The sequence below is a fragment of the Macaca mulatta genome, chromosome 9 (genome assembly GCF_049350105.2).
Source record: "Macaca mulatta isolate MMU2019108-1 chromosome 9, T2T-MMU8v2.0, whole genome shotgun sequence".
NCBI lineage: Eukaryota > Metazoa > Chordata > Mammalia > Primates > Cercopithecidae > Macaca > Macaca mulatta.
Window position 1 is genome coordinate 106,854,130 of NC_133414.1, and position 18,412 is coordinate 106,872,541.

At 38.6% G+C, this 18,412-nt stretch overlaps 1 protein-coding gene across 10 annotated transcripts in view; it reads left to right on the plus strand.

The window, feature by feature from the left end:
* Positions 1–18,412, plus strand: part of CYP2C9 (cytochrome P450, family 2, subfamily C, polypeptide 43) — a 127,121-nt gene that overhangs the window by 73,358 nt on the left and 35,351 nt on the right. For 4 of the 10 annotated variants that reach the window (XM_015147726.3, XM_077944890.1, XM_077944888.1 and 1 more), the window contains exons 1-5: positions 8,059–8,340; positions 10,462–10,624; positions 10,798–10,947; positions 15,359–15,519; positions 16,684–16,860. In XM_015147726.3, coding sequence (XP_015003212.3) covers positions 8,173–8,340; positions 10,462–10,624; positions 10,798–10,947; positions 15,359–15,519; positions 16,684–16,860 — 819 coding nt within the window. In that variant the 5' untranslated portion in view covers positions 8,059–8,172. 10 annotated transcript variants of the gene reach the window in all.

Sequence of the window (18,412 nt, forward strand, 5' to 3'; positions counted from 1 at the left end):
ATGGTTAACAGATAAGGTAATTTGGGTAGAACAATGGCTGCTAAGTAAAGAGAAACTGGAGGCTTTAGAGAAATTAGTTACTGAACAATTAGAAAATGGTAACATAGCTCCAATATTTTCCCCTTGGAATTCTCCAGTTTTCATAATTAAGAAAAAAATCAGGTAAATGGAGAATGTTAACTGACTAAGAGCCATCAATTCAGTTATACAACCTATGTGAGCTTTACAGCCAGTATTGCCTTCTCCTGCTATAATTCCAAAAAATTGGTCTTTAATAGTCATAGATTTAAAAGACTGTTTCTTTACTATCCCCTTAGCTGAGCAAGACTGTGAATGGTTTCCATTTACAATTCCTGCAGTAAACAACCTGTAGCCTGCCAGGAGTTATTATTGGAAAGTGCTGCCACAGGGCATGTTAAACAGTCCAACAATTTGCCAGAAGTATGTGGGCCAAGCGATTAAACCTACTCGTAAAAAATTTTCACAGTGTTACATTATTCACTATATGGATGATATACTTTGTGCTACCCCCACTTGAGAAATATTACTCCAATGTTATGATCACTTGCAACATTCAATTTCTCATGCTGGTTTAATTATAGCTCCTGACAAAATTCAGACTACTACTCCTTACTCCTACATGGGGACCTTAGTAAATGACACTACCATTGTGCCACAGAAAGTAACCACACCTAGGGGTCAATTAAAAACATTAAATGACTTTCAAAAATTACTAGGGGACATTAATTGGATACGACCTGCTGTAGGCATTCCTACCTATGCCATGAGTAATCTGTTTTCTGTCCTTAGAGGAAATCTTAGTCTCACTAGCTCTCAGCAATTAACAAAGGAGGCTGAGGCAGAGTTACAACTGACTGAGAAGCAAGTCCATAAAGCTCAAATAAATAGAATAGATCCAGAGAAGACTCTAGATTTGCTAATTTTTTCAACTCAGCATTCACCTACTGGTGTTATTGTCCAAGAACAGGACTTAGTAGAGTGGCTTTTTCTTCCACATACTAATTCATGGACTCTAACTACTTATTTAGATCAAATCGCTACTATTACAAAGTAGAACCTGGCCTGATGTTATCAGCAACTGAACTATTACAGGGATTGGGAGAATTTAGATTGTTAAATTACATGGATATGATCCTGGAAAAATTATTATCCCTCTCATGAAGGCACAAATACAGCAAGCTTTTATAAAAAGTCTTACTTGACAAACCCATTTAGCTGACTTTGGGGTATTCTCAATAATCATTTTCCTAAAATGAAGTTGTTTCAGTTTTTGAAATTAACTAATTGGATTCTGCCCAAAATAACTAAATTTAAACCAATTGAAGGTGCTGAGAATGTTTTTACAGCTGGGTCTAGTAACGGTAAAGCTTTTTATTTCGGCTCAAAAAGTACAGTTTTCTAGACGCCGTATACTTCACTTCAAAAAGCAGAGCTTGTAGCAGTAATTGAGGTATTGACTGCTTTTGATATGCCTATTAATGTGATTTCTGATTCTTCATACGTGGTTCATTCCACACAGTTAATTGAAAATGCTCAGTTATGATTTCATACAGATGAACAACTGATGACTTTATTTACCCAATTGCAAATAGCAGTTAGGAGTAGAATGCACCCTTTTTACATCACTCACATTAGGGTTCATACACCTCTTCTAGGACCTTTGACTGAAGGGAATCAAATGGCTGATCGCCTAGTTCCTAATGCAATATCTAATGCTGGATATTTTCACAATTTAACCCATGTTAATGCCTTTGGTGTCAAACACAGATACAGCATTACCTGGAAAGAAACTAAAGCTATTATCCAGCGATGCCCAACTTGCCAAATGGTACATTTCTCATCTTTTACAGGAGTTAATCCTCGAGGACTGGGACCTAACTCTCTTTGCAAATGGATGTCACACATGTTCTCTCATTTGGGAGACTAGCTTACATACATGTATGTGTGGACATCTTTTTTCACTTTTTCTTGGCTACCTGTCAAACAAGAGAGACTTCTGCCTGTGTTAAATGTCATCTTTTGCAGTGTTTTGCAGTGATGGGCATTCCAGCTACTATTAAAACAGATAATGCTCAGGTTATACTAGCTAAACTCTAGCTTCATTTTTCTTTATGTGGAACATTAAACGCATTACTGGTATCCCATACAATTCTCAAGGACAAGCCATAGTGGAAAGAATGAATCTCTCCCTAAAACAGCAGTTGCAAAAGCAGAAAACGGGAGACAGAGAATATGGAACCCCACAGATGCAACTGAAGCTAGCATTATTAACTTTAAATTTTTTGAGCCTGATGTTATCAGCAACTGAACAGCATCCACAGAAACCAGCTGCAAAGACAGAAACAAAACAACTGATTTGGTGGAGAGATCCAATAACAAAAAGTTGGGAAATAGGTAAAATAATAACTTGGGGTAGAGGTTATGCTTGTGTTTCTCAAGGACAAAATCAACAGCCAATTTGGATACCAACAAGACACCTGAAACCTTGTCATGAGCCAGATGCCAAGGAAGAGACTCCAGGAGGATGCTGAGGACCCACCAGTTGCAGCTGCAACATGTTGAGACTGATGCTGAGGAGGACCCCAACTGTCACGATCAATGCCCATCGAACACAGCCACCCACCTGGGGAAAGATCAAGAAGCTGTCACAGATGGCAGAAGAAAACCTGAGAAAAGTGGGACAACCAGTGACAATGAACAATTTAATGGTAGCTATGATAGTGGTTATCAACACTGCCATGAGTATTCCTTCAATAAGGGCTGACACAGAGAACAGTTATACTTATTGGGCATTTTTATCAATCTTGGCTGGCAATAATGCCTGGATGCAATTGCTCTGACACAGTTACACATGCTTTCTGATCTCATTATTTACCATAATAAATCTGCTCCTATAATTGAGGCATACGGCCTTCAAAAACCTATTTGAAGTAGAAACAAAGTAGAACCTGGCCAGAAATAACAAACATACTTGTTTAGCAAGATTGCATTGCAGAACAGGCAGTGGTGCTGCACAACGATTCCTATGGAGTCATTATTGATTGGTCCCCTAAGAGGATGTTTAGCTTGAATTGCACCTCTCAGTCTGTGTGCCACGGCCATACTATGTTCAGATGATCTGAACAAAATGGTCAGATGGTAGAAATGATAAGGAATACATCAAAAGTTCCTATTATCTGAAACCATGGTGGTATTGTGGCACCTCAACCTCAAATGATATGGCCTGCTCTAGGAGCTTAACATAAGGATTTGTAGAAACTATTAAATGCTCTTAATAAGATCAAAATGTGGGAAAGCATAAAAAAAATCCAGAAGGACACTCTACAAACTTGTTTTTGGATATAGCAAAATTACAAGAACAAATATTGAAAGCATCCCAGGTACACCTGACCTTAATGCCAGGAACTGGAGTGCTTAAAGGAGCTGCAGTCAAATTAGCAGCTAGTAACCCATTAAAATGAATAAAAACACTTGGAAGCTCTGTGATTTCAATGATGATTGTGCTTTTAATCTATGTTGCTTATCTTTGTATAGTCTGCAAATGCAGATCCTGACTCCTGTGAGAAGTAGCTCACTGTGACAAAACTGTCTTTGCTTTTATTGATTTGCAAATCAAAGAAAGGGGACATGTTTGGAGCAAGCCCCCCAAAATCTGGCAATAAACTAGCCCCCAAACTGGCCATAAACAAAATCTCTGCAGCACTGTAACACGTTCATAATGGCCCTAATGCCCACACTGGAAGATTGTGGGTTTACCGGAATGAGGGCAAGGAACACCTGGCCCATTCAGTGTGCAAAACCGCTTAAAGGCATTCTTAAGCCACAAACAATAGCATGAACAATCTGTACATTAAGGACATGCTCCTGCTGCAGTTAACTAGCCCAACCTATTCCTTTAATTTGGCCAATACCTTCATTTCCCATAAGGGATATTCTAATTAATTTAATATCTATAGAAACAATGCTAATGACTAGTTTGCTGTTAATAAATTCGTGGGTAAATCTCTGTTAAGGGATCTCAGCTCTGAAGGCTGTGAGACCCCTGATTTCCCACTTCAAACCTCTATATTTCTGTGTGTGTGTCTTTAATTCCTCTAGTGCTGCTGGTTTAGGGTTTCCTTGACTCAGCTGGTCTCGGCATTTGAGGAAAAAAAGGTTGAAAATCTTTATTCTTTGAGAGAGAAAACGTAATTTCTCAAACAATAAGTCCTAATAGTTCATGTGAAACCAAAAAAGAGCCTGCATTGCCAAGACAATCCTAAACCAAAAAAACAAAGCTGGAGGCATCACACAACCTGACTTCAAACTATACTATAAGGCTACAGTAACCAAAATGGCATGGTACTGGTACCAAAACAGAGATATAGACCAATAGAACAGAACAGAGCCTTCAGAAATAACACCACACATTTACAACTATCTGATCTTTGACAAACCTGACAAAAACAAGAAACGGGGAAAGGATTCCCTCTTTAATAAATGGTGCTGGGAAAACTGGCTAGCCATAAGTAGAAAGCTGAAACTGGATCCCTTCCTTACTCCTTATACAAAAATTAATTCAAGATGGATTAGAGACTTAAATGTTAGACCTAAAACCATAAAAACCCTTGAAGAAAACCTAGGCAGTAGCATTCAGGACACAGGCATGGGCAAGGACTTTATGTCGAAAACACCAAAAGCAATGGCAACAAAAGCTAAAATTGACAAATGGGATCTAATTAAACTAAAGAGCTTCTGCACAGCAAAAGAAACTACCATCAGAGTGAACAGGGAACCTACAGAATGGGAGAAAATTTTTGCAATCTACTCATCTGACAAAGGGCTAATATCCAGAACCTACAAAGAACTCAAACAAATTTACAAGAAAAAAACAAAAAACCCCATCAAAAAGTAGGCAAAGGATATGAACAGACATTTCTCAAAAGAAGACATTTATGTAGCCAACAGACACACGAAAAAATGCTCATCATCACTAGCCATCATAGAAATGCAAATCAAATCCACAATGAGATACCATCTCACACCAGTTAGAATGGTGATCATTAAAAAGTCAGGAAACAACACGTGCTGGAGAGGATCTGGAGAAATAGGAACACTTTTACACTGTTGGTGGGACTGTAAACTAGTTCAAACATTGTGGAAGACAGTGTGGCGATTCCTCAAGGACCTAGAACTAGAAATACCATTTGACCCAGTCATCCCATTGCTGGGTATATACCCAAAGGACAATAAATCATGCTGCTATAAAGACACATGCACACGTATGTTTATTGCGGCACTATTCACAATAGCAAAGACTTGGAACCAACCCAAACGTCCATCAATGACAGACTGGATTAAGAAAATGTGGCACCTATACACCATGTAATACTATGCAGCCATAAAAAAGGATGAGTTCATGTCCTTTGTAGGGACATGGATTCAGCTGGAAACCATCATTCATAGGAAACTATGGCAAGAACAGAAAATCAAACACCGCATGTTCTCACTCAAAGGTGGGAATTGAACAATGAGAATACTTCAACACAGAAAGTGGAACATCACACACTGGGGCCTGTTGTGGGGTCGGGGGAGGGATGAGGGATAGCATTAGGAGATATATCTAATGTAATTGACGAGTTAATGGGTGCAGCACACCAACATGACACATGTATATATATGTAACCAACCTGCACGTTGTGCACACGTACTCTAGAATATGAAGTATAATAATAATAAAATAAAATTAGACCAGCGTCGTGGTGGGTGCCTGTAGTCCCTGCTACTCGGGAGGCTGAGGCAGGAGAATGATTGGAACCCGGGAGGTGGAGCTTGCAGTAAGCAGAGATCGTGCCACTGCACTCCAGCCTGGGCAACAGAGCGAGACTCCGTCTCAATAAATAAATAAATAAATAAATAAATAAAAAGTCTTATACTGACGCATTGTGATACTTTGTCTCACTGAGTCAACAATTGCTCATTTCTAAAAAAAAAACAAAGCAAAGTTTAGTTGATTTCAGAGATCCCTTCTGTCTACAAATTATCTGTAATTCTTTCTTCCTATAAACTGAAAGATCTAGGCAGGAGCCTCAACTCAGTAGGAGAGAGAAGGAGCCGAGCTGGGACACCTAGCTCTGAAGGAATGAAATGATTATACTAAAGAGAGTAACTGAGCTTATTTTACCCAAAATAAGGTAGTATATTTTTGTTAGAGTTTAGGGTTACATGAGTCAGGGACAAAGTTATTGCTTTTCTTTGTCCTGTGTAAAGGGATCTCCAAGGCCTTTGACTTACCCAAGAACTAAAGGTTATAAAACCAAACTCTTCTGACCTCTCAATCTAGTCAACTGGGGCTGCAATTATTGATGAAATTAATGTTTATTTTGAAAATCATTTACTAGACTGAATCACAAAATACTGAATCATTGTACACAATCAGTAAATATTGGTAGACTCAATTGAACTCAATGTTTTGCTTGAAATGAAACCTTCAAGATGCAGGGCTTATGGGTTCTAGTCCCATAAGACATGGAACATGGTGCTGGCTAAGGTAGACACCATGTTCCTGGTTAAGGTACTGAATCTTCAAGGCTCAGCTTCCTCATTCCTGAAATGGGTCAATTTTATTGTAAGCAAAGGTAATTGAGAGATTCCAAAGGGACATGAGGCATAACAATTCTCTGTAAATTGTTAGAATCCATGTTAAAAATGACCAGTAAAGCATGGTGCAGCTGTGTCTTAACATAACTTTATTTTTCTCAATAAAAGAAATGGAAATAAACCCACTAGGGAATTTAGCACAAATATGATGATATAGTTAAAGAAAATGGCTTTGCACAAGTATTGTCATTAGTGATCTAGTAAAGTGTATCTTTCTAGTTGTATTTAGACCCTCAACTCAATATGTCAGCTCCTGTTAAGGTCTATACATTGTGGTGGTTCTGTATTGTGGATCCATTCAGTGATTTTCCTACCTCTCATCCTCTGTTGCATCCACAGCTGTGGTTCTGTCCATAATTTCCTTTGCTTGCTGTGCATTATTACATTATTTCTGAAAGTGAGAGACCAAAAACAATAGAAAGCAGCCAGGTCTGGAGGTGACTGGGGGATAGAAAAGCCCAAGTTTCTCAAACCCTTAGCACCAAATTCTTTCCTCAGTTACACTGAGCTTTTCACCTCTGCAGTGATGGAGAAGGGAGAACTCTTATTTCTTTTCATGAGCATCTCTGGTGCTGTTTTCGTTAGAGACAAATAAGGAGTTCTATTTAATGTGAAGCCTGTTTTATGAGCAGAATCAATGTGGTGCATATTCAGAATAACTAATGTTTAGAAGTTTGTTTTGTTTTGCTGTAATTGTTCTCAAGGCAGCTCTGGTGTAAGAGATAATACACTATGATGGGCATCAGAAGACCTCAGCTCAGATCCCAGTTCTGCCAGCTATGATCTGTGTGGCACCGACAGATGTCCTGTTCTCCCAGGGTCTCCCTTTTCCCATTTGAAAAATAAAAAGTAACAATTCCTGCCTTCACGTATTTTTTTTTGCAGGTTTAATTGTAAAGGTGTTTATATCTGCTAAACTAATTTATTTGATATATGTTTGGTTATTTAAGATATACAAGTTATGCTAGCTATTTCATGTTTAAGCTGCTGTATTTTTAGTAGGCTATATTAAATATTTGAAAGGATTTCATTATAAAGAACAAAGTCTCCTAATCTTTGTATAGCATTGACATACTTTTTAAATACACAAGGCATGGAATACATTATTTTCCCTCAAAATCATAAGTTCCCAACTGGTTATTAATCTAAGAATTCAGAATTTTGAGTAATTGTTTTTGCGTCAGATTATTTACTTCAGTGCTTTCAATCGTGATGGTGCATTGGAACCATCTGAGTTAACATTTGTTTTTTATTACCAATACCTAGGCTCCAACCTAGTACAATGAAACAGGAATGTACAGAGTGGGCACTGAAATGAAGGAGAACAAGATCAAAGGACATTTTATTTTTATCTCTATCAGTGGGTCAAAGTCCTTTCAGAAGGAGCCTGTAGTGGACCTAGGTGATTGGTCACTTTATTCGTCAAAGAGGCACACACTGAATTAGCATGGAGTGTTATAAAAGGCTTGGAGTGCAAGCTCATGTTGGTCTTAACAAGAAGAGAAGGCTTCAATGGATTCTCTTGTGGTCCTTGTGCTCTGTCTCTCCTGTTTGCTTCTCCTTTCACTCTGGAGACAGAGATCTGGGAGAGGAAAACTCCCTCCTGGCCCCACTCCTCTCCCAGTCATTGGAAATATCCTAAAGATAGGTATTAAGGATGTCAGCAAATCCTTAACCAATGTAAGTATGCTCCTTCAGTGGTTTGCAAAAGGTAAGTAAATTCACCTGTATTTTTTGAATAAAGTATATCCCTTGAGGTACATTGTTACAAGAGATCATTGTAAAGTAAAATACTTTGAAAGGCTTTTGTTGCCTTTTCCAGTCTGTCAGTGTCAGAAATAGTGGAATGAAATCATGTATTTTGAGAGTAGAGAAAGATTTGGGTCTTTGCATGTTAGATTCAAAATAACAAGTCAATAGTTTGAAATGCTGTGTTTCTTCTTCATTTCATAGCTATTTGCTATAAATTTTGCTGAAGGTAAATGGTAAGGGACGTGTTTGTTGTTAGAGATTTTATTAAGTCCTCTACTATACTAGCCATGTGTTTTATTCAGAATAGCCATGAAAACTGAACTTCTCTGAAGAATTAATTTATGCCTGTTGTAAAGGAAATAGCTGTGGATTCAGGACCAGCAAAAGCAGATAAATGGTAGATAATTAGTTACAGGCTTCCATTATTAGATCCACAAACTAATGTTTTAATTAAACTGTAGCTACAATATATAAACCCCAAAATGACCTTAGGGTTTAGTAATGGTAGGAAGAGAGTCAGAAGATGTATAAGTATTAGGGTTTTTTCTCGAGTGAAAGATGGTTTAACAGTGTTAATATGATATGTGAATACCCCTTGTTGTGTAATAATTAGCATATACAGGTAGTAAAGGACTGTGATTAGTGTATTAAACCTTATGAGCATGATGGTATGATTAGACCAAGAGAATGAGGCTATAGTTATGAAGACTACTCCTACTAGATGATGGTAGGGGGCAGGGCATGGTTGGCAAGACTAGTTAGGAGTCATCACATGGCTTTCAGGGAGAGAAGTGTTTGAAGGTCCCGTGTTAGTAGTATGGTTTGGCTGTGAACTCATTTGTAGTTTGAGTTTGAAAGACAGAATAATAGGGATGAGGTTAGTCTGTGGACAATTATTAGGACAGTTGCACTGCTGAAACTTCAGGAGATTTGAATGAGAAAAGCTATGATAACAAGTGCCATGTGGCTTATGGAAGAGTAAGTAATGAGTGATTTTAGATCAGTTTGGAACAGACAAATGGAGCTTGTTATGATTATAACTCATAAGGATAGTATAGGGGAGGAATGAGCTATAAGCTCTGTTGGGGGTGAGGTATTAAAATGATTCGTATAATCCTATAGCCACCTAATTTTAGGAGTACTGCTGTGAGGACTATTGACCTGGCAATGGGTGCCTCTATGTGGGCTTTTGGGAGTCCTAAGTGGAGTCCATAGAGAGATATTTTTAGTATAAATGCTATGATGCACGCTATTCATAAAAGGCTATTAAACCAGGAAATTGCTAGTTCTTGAAGCTGGGTATTGGTCTTAAGGTGGTCTCAAGAGTGCTGATAAATATATCAAGCATTAGCATTTGAATAAATGGAGTTTCAAATTTGGGTCTTCTGTATATTAGCTGTAGGACACTGAAAATGAATTTGTCATTCTCTGAGCTCAGTTTTTATTTATTTATTTATTTATTTATTTATTTATTTATTTATTTTTGAGACAGAGTCTTGCTCTGTAGCTCTGGCGGGAGTGCAGTGGTGTGATCTCAGCTCGCTGCAACCTCCATCTCCTGGGTTCCCGTTCAAGCAATTCTCCTGCCTCAGGCCCCCAAGTAGCTGGCATTACAGGCATGTGCCACCATACCCACCTAATTTTTGTATTTTCAGTAGAGAAGAGGTTTCACCACATTGGCCAGGCTGGTCTTGAACTCCTGACCTTGTGATCCACCTGCCTCAGCCTCCAAAAGTGTTGAAATTACAGGTGTGAGCCACCACACATCGCTGTTTGTTTAAAATAGAGTAAATAGACCTGCTGAATATGTTGATGTGAGGATTAATTGTAATCTGTGCAGCAATTGTCTGACTATTGCCTTGAACATCACAGATCATCTGAGTGGCGAATATAATCATCATCATGTTTATATGTAAAATTCAGAAATATCTGAAGCCTGTGTGGCTGAATAAAAGCATACAAATACAATGAAAATATCATTCTAAGTGAGGCTTAGTAAATGGACGAAATAGTTGCTGCATTTGCTATTATCTATATCTACTTTCCTAGCTCTCAAAAGTCTATGGCCCTGTGTTCACTCTGTATTTTGGCCTGGAACGCATGGTGGTGCTGCATGGATATGAAGCGGTGAAGGAAGCCCTGATTGATCTTGGAGAGGAGTTTTCTGGAAGAGGCCATTTCCCACTGTTTGAAAGAGCTAACAGAAGATTTGGTAGGTGTGCATGTGTCTGTTTCAGTGTCCATCTTGGAGATGGGGAGGGTAAGAAAACAGAGACTTGCAGAGCTTCTCAGGCAGAGCTTGGCCCATCCACGTGGCTGCCCAGTATTAGCTTCCTCTTTCTTGCCTGGGATCTCCCTCCTAGTTTCTGTTTCTCTTCTTTTTAGGAATTGTTTTCAGCAATGGAAAGAGATGGAAGGAGATCCGGCGTTTCTCCCTCATGACGCTGCGGAATTTTGGCATGGGGAAGAGGAGCATTGAGGACCGTGTTCAAGAGGAAGCTCGCTGCCTTGTGGAGGAGTTGAGAAAAACCAAGGGTGGGTGAACCTACTCTGTATCACTGACCTTACTGGACTACTATTTTCTCTACTGACATTCTTGGAAACATTTCAGGGGTGGCCATATCTTTCATTATGAGTCCTACTTGTTAGCTCATGTGAAGTGGGAGTTTGAGGCTGAGAGCCAAGGGAATTTGCACATACTTGTGCTGTGTGTGTACAGACATGATTGTGCATACACTGCGGGTATAAAAGGCTCATTTAATCCTGTGTTCTCCTGAATTTTGCTTCTTTGCTTTCAAATAAGAAATCATGAATATAGATTTTGAGTTCATTTTTTGAAAGAGTTAAAGAGCAGTTTTTCCCATTACCTATTCCAGAACAAGTCACCAGAGAATAGACATGGTGGGAATGGCCCTATCACACCCCTAGGGAGCATGAACCAAATGGCATGTGCTTTTATTTAATTGGACTGTATTTGTATGGTCAGCCTCACTGACTTGTCTGGGGTTTCTTCTAGGCCCATGCTTGCTTAGGCATATCTTACAGCAGTTCTCATCAATTATTATTTCTCTGTAAACATGGTATTATTTAAAAAATAGTGTTAATTATTTCTTGTTACTCTTGATTTATATATTTTCAGTAAATATGTGCTGTAGCATAATTCTGTGAAATATACAAATGTCAATTTACAAAACGATTTATTTAACTAGATTTTAATTAGTAGTAGTAACTCTGTAATCTATTTTCCCTAAGTATAATTTGCTCTGTTTCAGTTATGCTTATCTTTTTCCCACCATATTTATGAAATTTTGGCTTAGAAATTTATGGTAATTATTTTTTCCACTGCCATCTCTACTCATCTATGAAATTTTACAATGTATCTGTTTGTCAGCCTCGATACCAAATTACTTTGTTTTTAAATTCTGTTTTCCAAATGAAGTGAAAGACTGAAAATCAGATTTATCTGTGAATGACACAACAAACTAACAGATTTCCAGCTGTTCGATGCCCAGCCATTCAGAGTACTATTGAATAAAGTCACTATTTAGGACCCATAGATGTGAATTTGGGAGCTCTTTAAATATAAAGTTTAATATCTCAAAATAAGAGCTATTTATGACAAACCCACAGCCAATATCATTTTGAATGGGCAAAAGCTGGAAGCATTCACTTTGAAAACCAGCACAAGACAAGGTTGCCCTCTCTTACCATGCCTATTCAACATAGTATTGGAAGTTCTGAACAGAGCAATCAGGCAAGAGGGTATTCAAATGGGAAGAGAAGTCAAATTGTCTCTGTTTGCAGGTGACATGATTGTATATTTAGAAACCCCATCATATCAGCCCCAAAACTCTTTAAGCTGATAAGCAACTTCAGCAAAGTCTCAGGATACAAAATCAATGTGCAAAAATAACAAGCATTTCTACACACCAATAATAGACAAGCAGAGAGCCAAATCATAAGTGAACTCCCATTCACAATTGCTACAAAGAGAATGAAATGCCTAGGAATACAATTTACAAGGGATGTGAAGGACCTCTTCAAGGAGAACTATAAACCACGGCTCAAGGAAATAAAGAGATGATGCAAATGGAAAAAAAATTCTATGCTCACGAATAGGAAGAACTAATATTGTGAAAATGGCCATACTGCCCAAAGTAATTCATAGATTCAATGATATATCTATCAAGTTATCATTGACTTTCTTCACAGAACTAGAAAAGACTACTTTTAATTTCATATGAAGCCAAAAAAGAGCCTGTATAGCTAAGACAATTGTAAGCAAAAAGAACAAAGCTGGAGGCATCATTCTACCTGACTTCAAACAATACTACAAGGCTACAGGAACCAAAACAGCATAGTACTGATACCAAAACAGATATGTAGTCCAATGGAACAGAACAGAGGCCTCAGAAATACTACCACACATCCACAATCATCTGATCTTTGACAAACCTGACAAAAACAAGCAATGGGGAAAAGATTCCCTATTTAATAAATGGTGTTGGGAAAACTGGCTAGCCATATGCAGAAAACAGAAGCTGGACCCCTTCCTTACACCTTATACAAAAATTAACTCAAGATGGATTAAAAACTTAAGCATAAAATCTAAAACCATAAAAACCCCAGAAGAAAACCTAGGCAATACCTTTCAGGACATAGGCAGGGGCAAAGAGTTTGTGACTAAAAAACCGAAAGCAATGGCAGCAAAAGCCAAAATTGACAAATGGCATCTCATTAAACTAAAGAGCTTCTGCACAGCAAAAGAAACTATCATCAGAGTGAACAAGTAACCTACAGAATGGGAGAAATTATTTGCAATCTATCCATCTGACAAAGGGCTAATATCCAGCATCCACAAGGAACTTAAACAAACTTACAAGAAAAAAAGAAATATCCCCATCAAAAAGTGGACAATGTTTATGAACAGATATTTATCAAAAGAAGACATTCATGGAGCCAAGAAATGTACGAAAAAAAGCTTATCATCACTGGTCGTTACAGAATGCAAATCAAAACTACAATGAGATACCATCTTATGCAGGTTAGAATGGTGATCCTTAGTAAGTCAGGAAACAACAGATGTTGGTGATAATGTTGAGAAACAAACACTTTTACACTGTTGGTAGGAATGTAAATTAGTTCAATCATTGTGGAATACAGTGTGGTGATTCCTCAAGGATCTAGAACTAGAAATTCAATTTGACTCAGAATTCCCATTACTGGGTATATGCCCAAGGGATTATAAACCTTTCTACTCTAATGACACATCCACATGTATGTTTATTGTGGCACCGTTCACAATAGTAAAGACTTGGAACTAATCCAAATGCCTATCAATGATGGACTGGATAAAGAAAACGTGGCACATATACACCATGGAATACTATGTGGCCATAAAAAAGGATGAGTTCATGTCTTTTGCAGGGACATGGGTGAAGCTGCAAATCATCATCCTCAGCAAACTAACACAGGAACAGAAAACCAAACACCACAAGTTCACACTCATAAATGGGAGCTGAACAATGAGAACACATGGACACAGGGAGGGGTACATCACACACTGGGGCCTGTCAGGGGATGGGAGGCCAGAAAGGGAGAGCATTAGGACAAATACCTAATGCATGAGATGCTTAAAACCTCGATGACAGGTTCATAGGTGCAGCAAACCACCATGGCACATGTATACCTATGTAACAAACCTGCACGTTCTGCACATGTATCCTAGAACTTAAAGCAAAACAAAAGAAAATTTAAAAAATATAAACTTTATCAATCACTTGATTATAACAACTTTATTTCAGAGATCCTCCACCAAACAAGAAAACCTTACCTATAATTTAATTTATTTAGCTATTAAATGATGGGCTGGGCCTAATCAATATCAAATTAAATAAGTTAAATTTGCAGATGACTACAGATGGTGGGCATTTAGTTCCTACATAAGGAAATTCATTTTTAAAAAGCTACAGAAGAAAAAACTCCATTTATCAATTTACACTTTCTTATTTGCCTTACCTGGGATTTATATTTAAAATAAAAACTTTTTGGCCAGGCGCTGTGGCTCATGGCTGTAATCCCAACACTTTGGGAGACCAAAGTGGGCAGATCACCTGAGGTTGGCATTTCGAGAACAGCCTGACCAACATGGAGGAACCTGTCTCTACTAAAATACAAAATTAGCCGGACATGGTGGCACATGCCTGTAATCCCAGCTACCTCTGAAGCTGAGGTGGAGAATTGCTTGAACCCAGGAGTCAGAGGTTGTGGTGAGCTGAGATCATGCCATTCCACTGCAGCGTGGGTAACAAGAATGAAACTCCATCTCAAAACAAACAAATAATAAATAAAAACAAACAACAAAGTTTTCATTTAAATTTTTACAAACTGATCTGTGTTAGGCATATTATTCATTTACATTTGTTTTCCTTCTTATAAAACACATTCTGCTTCTTACATTTATTTCCTTAAATACATGAATTCACCCACAGTCTCTGTAGTTCCTCTCTACTGGTTCAACACATGACTCTTTCAGCTATTCATTATATATAAAAAGTTTTAAAATCCTCAACTATTCTTGCCCTTTCTATCTCAGTGCCTTGTTGTCTACAGACTTTGCAGACTGATGTGATTCCCTCTGAAATGTGAATTATTAGGTTTTTAGAAAATGTCTTTTTTTTCCCCCAAAGTAAAAGACAAATAGGCTGGCAATGTAAATTTATCATTTGAACAACCGTTATTTAACCAGCTAGGTTGTAATGGTCAACTCGGGATTAATGTAAAAGTGCTGTGTTGATTTTATGCATGCCGAACTCTTTTTTGCTGTTAAGGGAATTCATAGGTAAGATATTGCTTAAAATTTCTAAACTACTATTATCTGTTAACAAATACAAAGCATTTTATATCTGAAGTTTAATAGTGTTTTAAATTGTTTCTAATTCTTTAGCCTCACCCTGTGATCCCACTTTCATCCTGGGCTGTGCTCCTTGCAATGTGATCTGCTCCATTATTTTCCATAAACGTTTTGATTATAAAGATCAGCAATTTCTTAACTTGATGGAAAAGTTTAACGAAAACGCCAAGATTTTGAGCAGCCCCTGGATCCAGGTAAGGCCAAGATTTTTACTTCCTGATAAACCACTTATGCTCTTTTTTTCTGACAAATCCAAAATTCTATATGGATCAAGCTCTGAAGTGCATTTTTGAATACTACAGTGTTGCCCAGACAACGATGGGGTGAATATCTGGGAAAGATGGCCAAGTCCTTTATTTTATGCATGGAAAATAAATGTCCCAATATAGGCCTAACTTCTAAGCCCATTAGCTTCCTTATCAATGTTTCTTCCACTAAACTCCAAAGCCCTGTTTCTATAAAGCACTTTGGTGACAGCCCCAAAGCGTGCTCATATCACTCCATGGACATCCAGGCACTTTGGAGGCTTCCATTACTCACAAGACTTGTTCTTCAATTCACACTTTGTCATATTGTGTGGCAGAAATATCCTAATTTGAAAGACATCTCCTTCAAGAAGGGAGAATATTTGGGACCATAGAAGCTGCCGAGAAACATGAATAGGGCAGGGATGTTTGATATCTCAGTTTGGGATTCTAGCTGATGAGATAGCTGGGTTAGGAATGATGAAATTACTGGTTTTATGGTCTATGAACCATAAACAGACATCATACTTATACTCTGTGCTGAATTGGCATGTTTTATACTCTGCCTAAATAATAATTGTGTGATTTTACAGAAGTCATTTAACTGCTGTGGTACACAGTTGGAATTTGAAGTATATTTGAGCCCCTCCTACTTCTAAAATACTAATTCCATTTCAGAGGCTGCTTGATAGAAATCAATATAGTAGGGACTACCTTTGTACTATCAATCAGGTTGTCCAAACTCTCTTAACCTATGCTGTCGTCTACAAAACGTGAATGTGGTAATTCATGCCATCTTATATTTCAAGATTGTAGAGAAGAATTGTAAAAGGTAACAGAATTAATATGAAGATGCTTTTATACAATAAAAAGGAGGTATGAGTCTAGAAAATGTTTATCATTGGGTTAGAATTGATTCTCTGGTCAGAATTTTCTTCCTCAAATCTTTTATAATCAGATAATTACTACATATGTACAATAAAAATTTTCCCATCAAGATATATGATATATTTTATTTATATTTATAACTGTAATTTACAACCAGAGCTTGGTATGTGGTATATATGCCTTTATTAAAATCTTTTAATTTAATAAATTATTGTTTTCTCTTAGATCTACAACAATTTTTCTCCTATCATTGATTATTTCCCGGGAACTCATAACAAATTACTTAAAAACATTGCTTTTGTGAAAAGTTATATTTTGGAGAAAGTAAAAGAACACCAAGAATCGATGGACATGAACAATCCACGGGACTTTATTGATTGCTTCCTGATCAAAATGGAGAAGGTAAAATGTTAACAAAAGCTTAGTTATGTGACTGCTTGTGAATCTGTGATTCATTGACTTGCTCTGTGTTTACTCGGGATGTTTAACTGGTCAAACAGTAATGCTTGAGAAGCACTTTAAGTTGTTATCGTATGAATGAATATCCAGTAAGCATAATGGAAAATATAAAATTAGATTGTTAAATAATTAGAATATGTAGACTAAATTGTTTAAATAAAAATAATCTGCCCAAACAATAAAGATGGCCGAATAGGAACAGCTCTGGTCTGCAGCACCCAGCGAGATCAATGCAGAAGGTGGGTGATTTCTGCATTTCCAACTGATGTACGTGGCTGATCTCATTGGGACTGGTTAGACAGTTAGTGCAGCCCATGGAGGGTGAGACAAAGCAGCGTGGGGCCTCGCCTCACCCAGGAAGGGCAAAGGGTCAAGGAAATCCCTCCCCTAGCCAAGGGAAGCTGTGAGGGACCCTCCCATGAGGAATGGTGCATTCTAGCCCAGATACTATGCTCTTCCCACGGTCTTCACAGCCTGCAGACCAGGAAAGTCCATCAGGTGCCTACACCACAAGGGCCCAGCACAAAACTGGGGGGCTGTTTGGGCAGACAGAGCTAGCTGCAGAAATTTTTTTTTTCACACCTCAGGGGCACCAGGAACACCAGCGTGACAAAACTGTTCACGGCCTTGGGAAGAGGGCTGAAGCTAGGGAGCCAAGTGGTCTGGCTCAGTGGATTTCACCCCCACAGAGCCCAGCAAGCTCCACTGGCTTGATTCTTACTGCCAACACGGCAGTCTGAAATTGACCTGGGACATTTGGGCTTAGTGGGGAGAGGGGCGTGCGACATTACTGAGGCTTGAGTAGGCAGTTTTCCCCTCACAATGTAAACAAAGCCACTAGGAAGTCTGAACTGGGTGGAGCCTACTGCAGCTCCAAAAAGCTGCTGTAACCAGACTGTCTGTCCAGATTCTTCCTCTCTGGGTGGGCATCTCTAAAAGAAAGGCAGCAGCCCGTCAGGGGCTTATAGATAAAACTCCCATCTCCCTGGGAAAAAGCACCTGGGGGAAGGGGCGGCTGTGCATGCAGCTTCAGCAGGCTTCAATGTTCCTGCCTGCTGGCACTGAAGAGAGTAGATCTCCCTTCAAAGCACTCGAGCACTACTAAAGGACAGACTGCCTCCTCAAGTGGGCCCCTCACCCCCATGCCTCATGACTGGCAGACAACTCCCAGCAGAAGTTGACAGACCTCATATAGGAGAGCTCCATCTGGCTGGCATCTGGCAGGTGCCCATCTGGGATAAGGCTTCCAGAAGAAGGAACAGGAAACAATCTTTGCAGGGCTGCAGCCGCTTCTGGGAATACCCAGACAAATAGGGTCTGGAGGAGACCTCCAGCAAACTCCAGCAGACCTGCAGCAGAGGGGCCTGACTGTTAGAAGGAAAGCTAACAAACAGAAAGGAATAGCATTAATATCAACCAAAGGGACATCCACACGAAAACCCCATCCAAAGGTCACCAGCATCAAAGACTAAAGGTAGATAAATCCATGAAGATG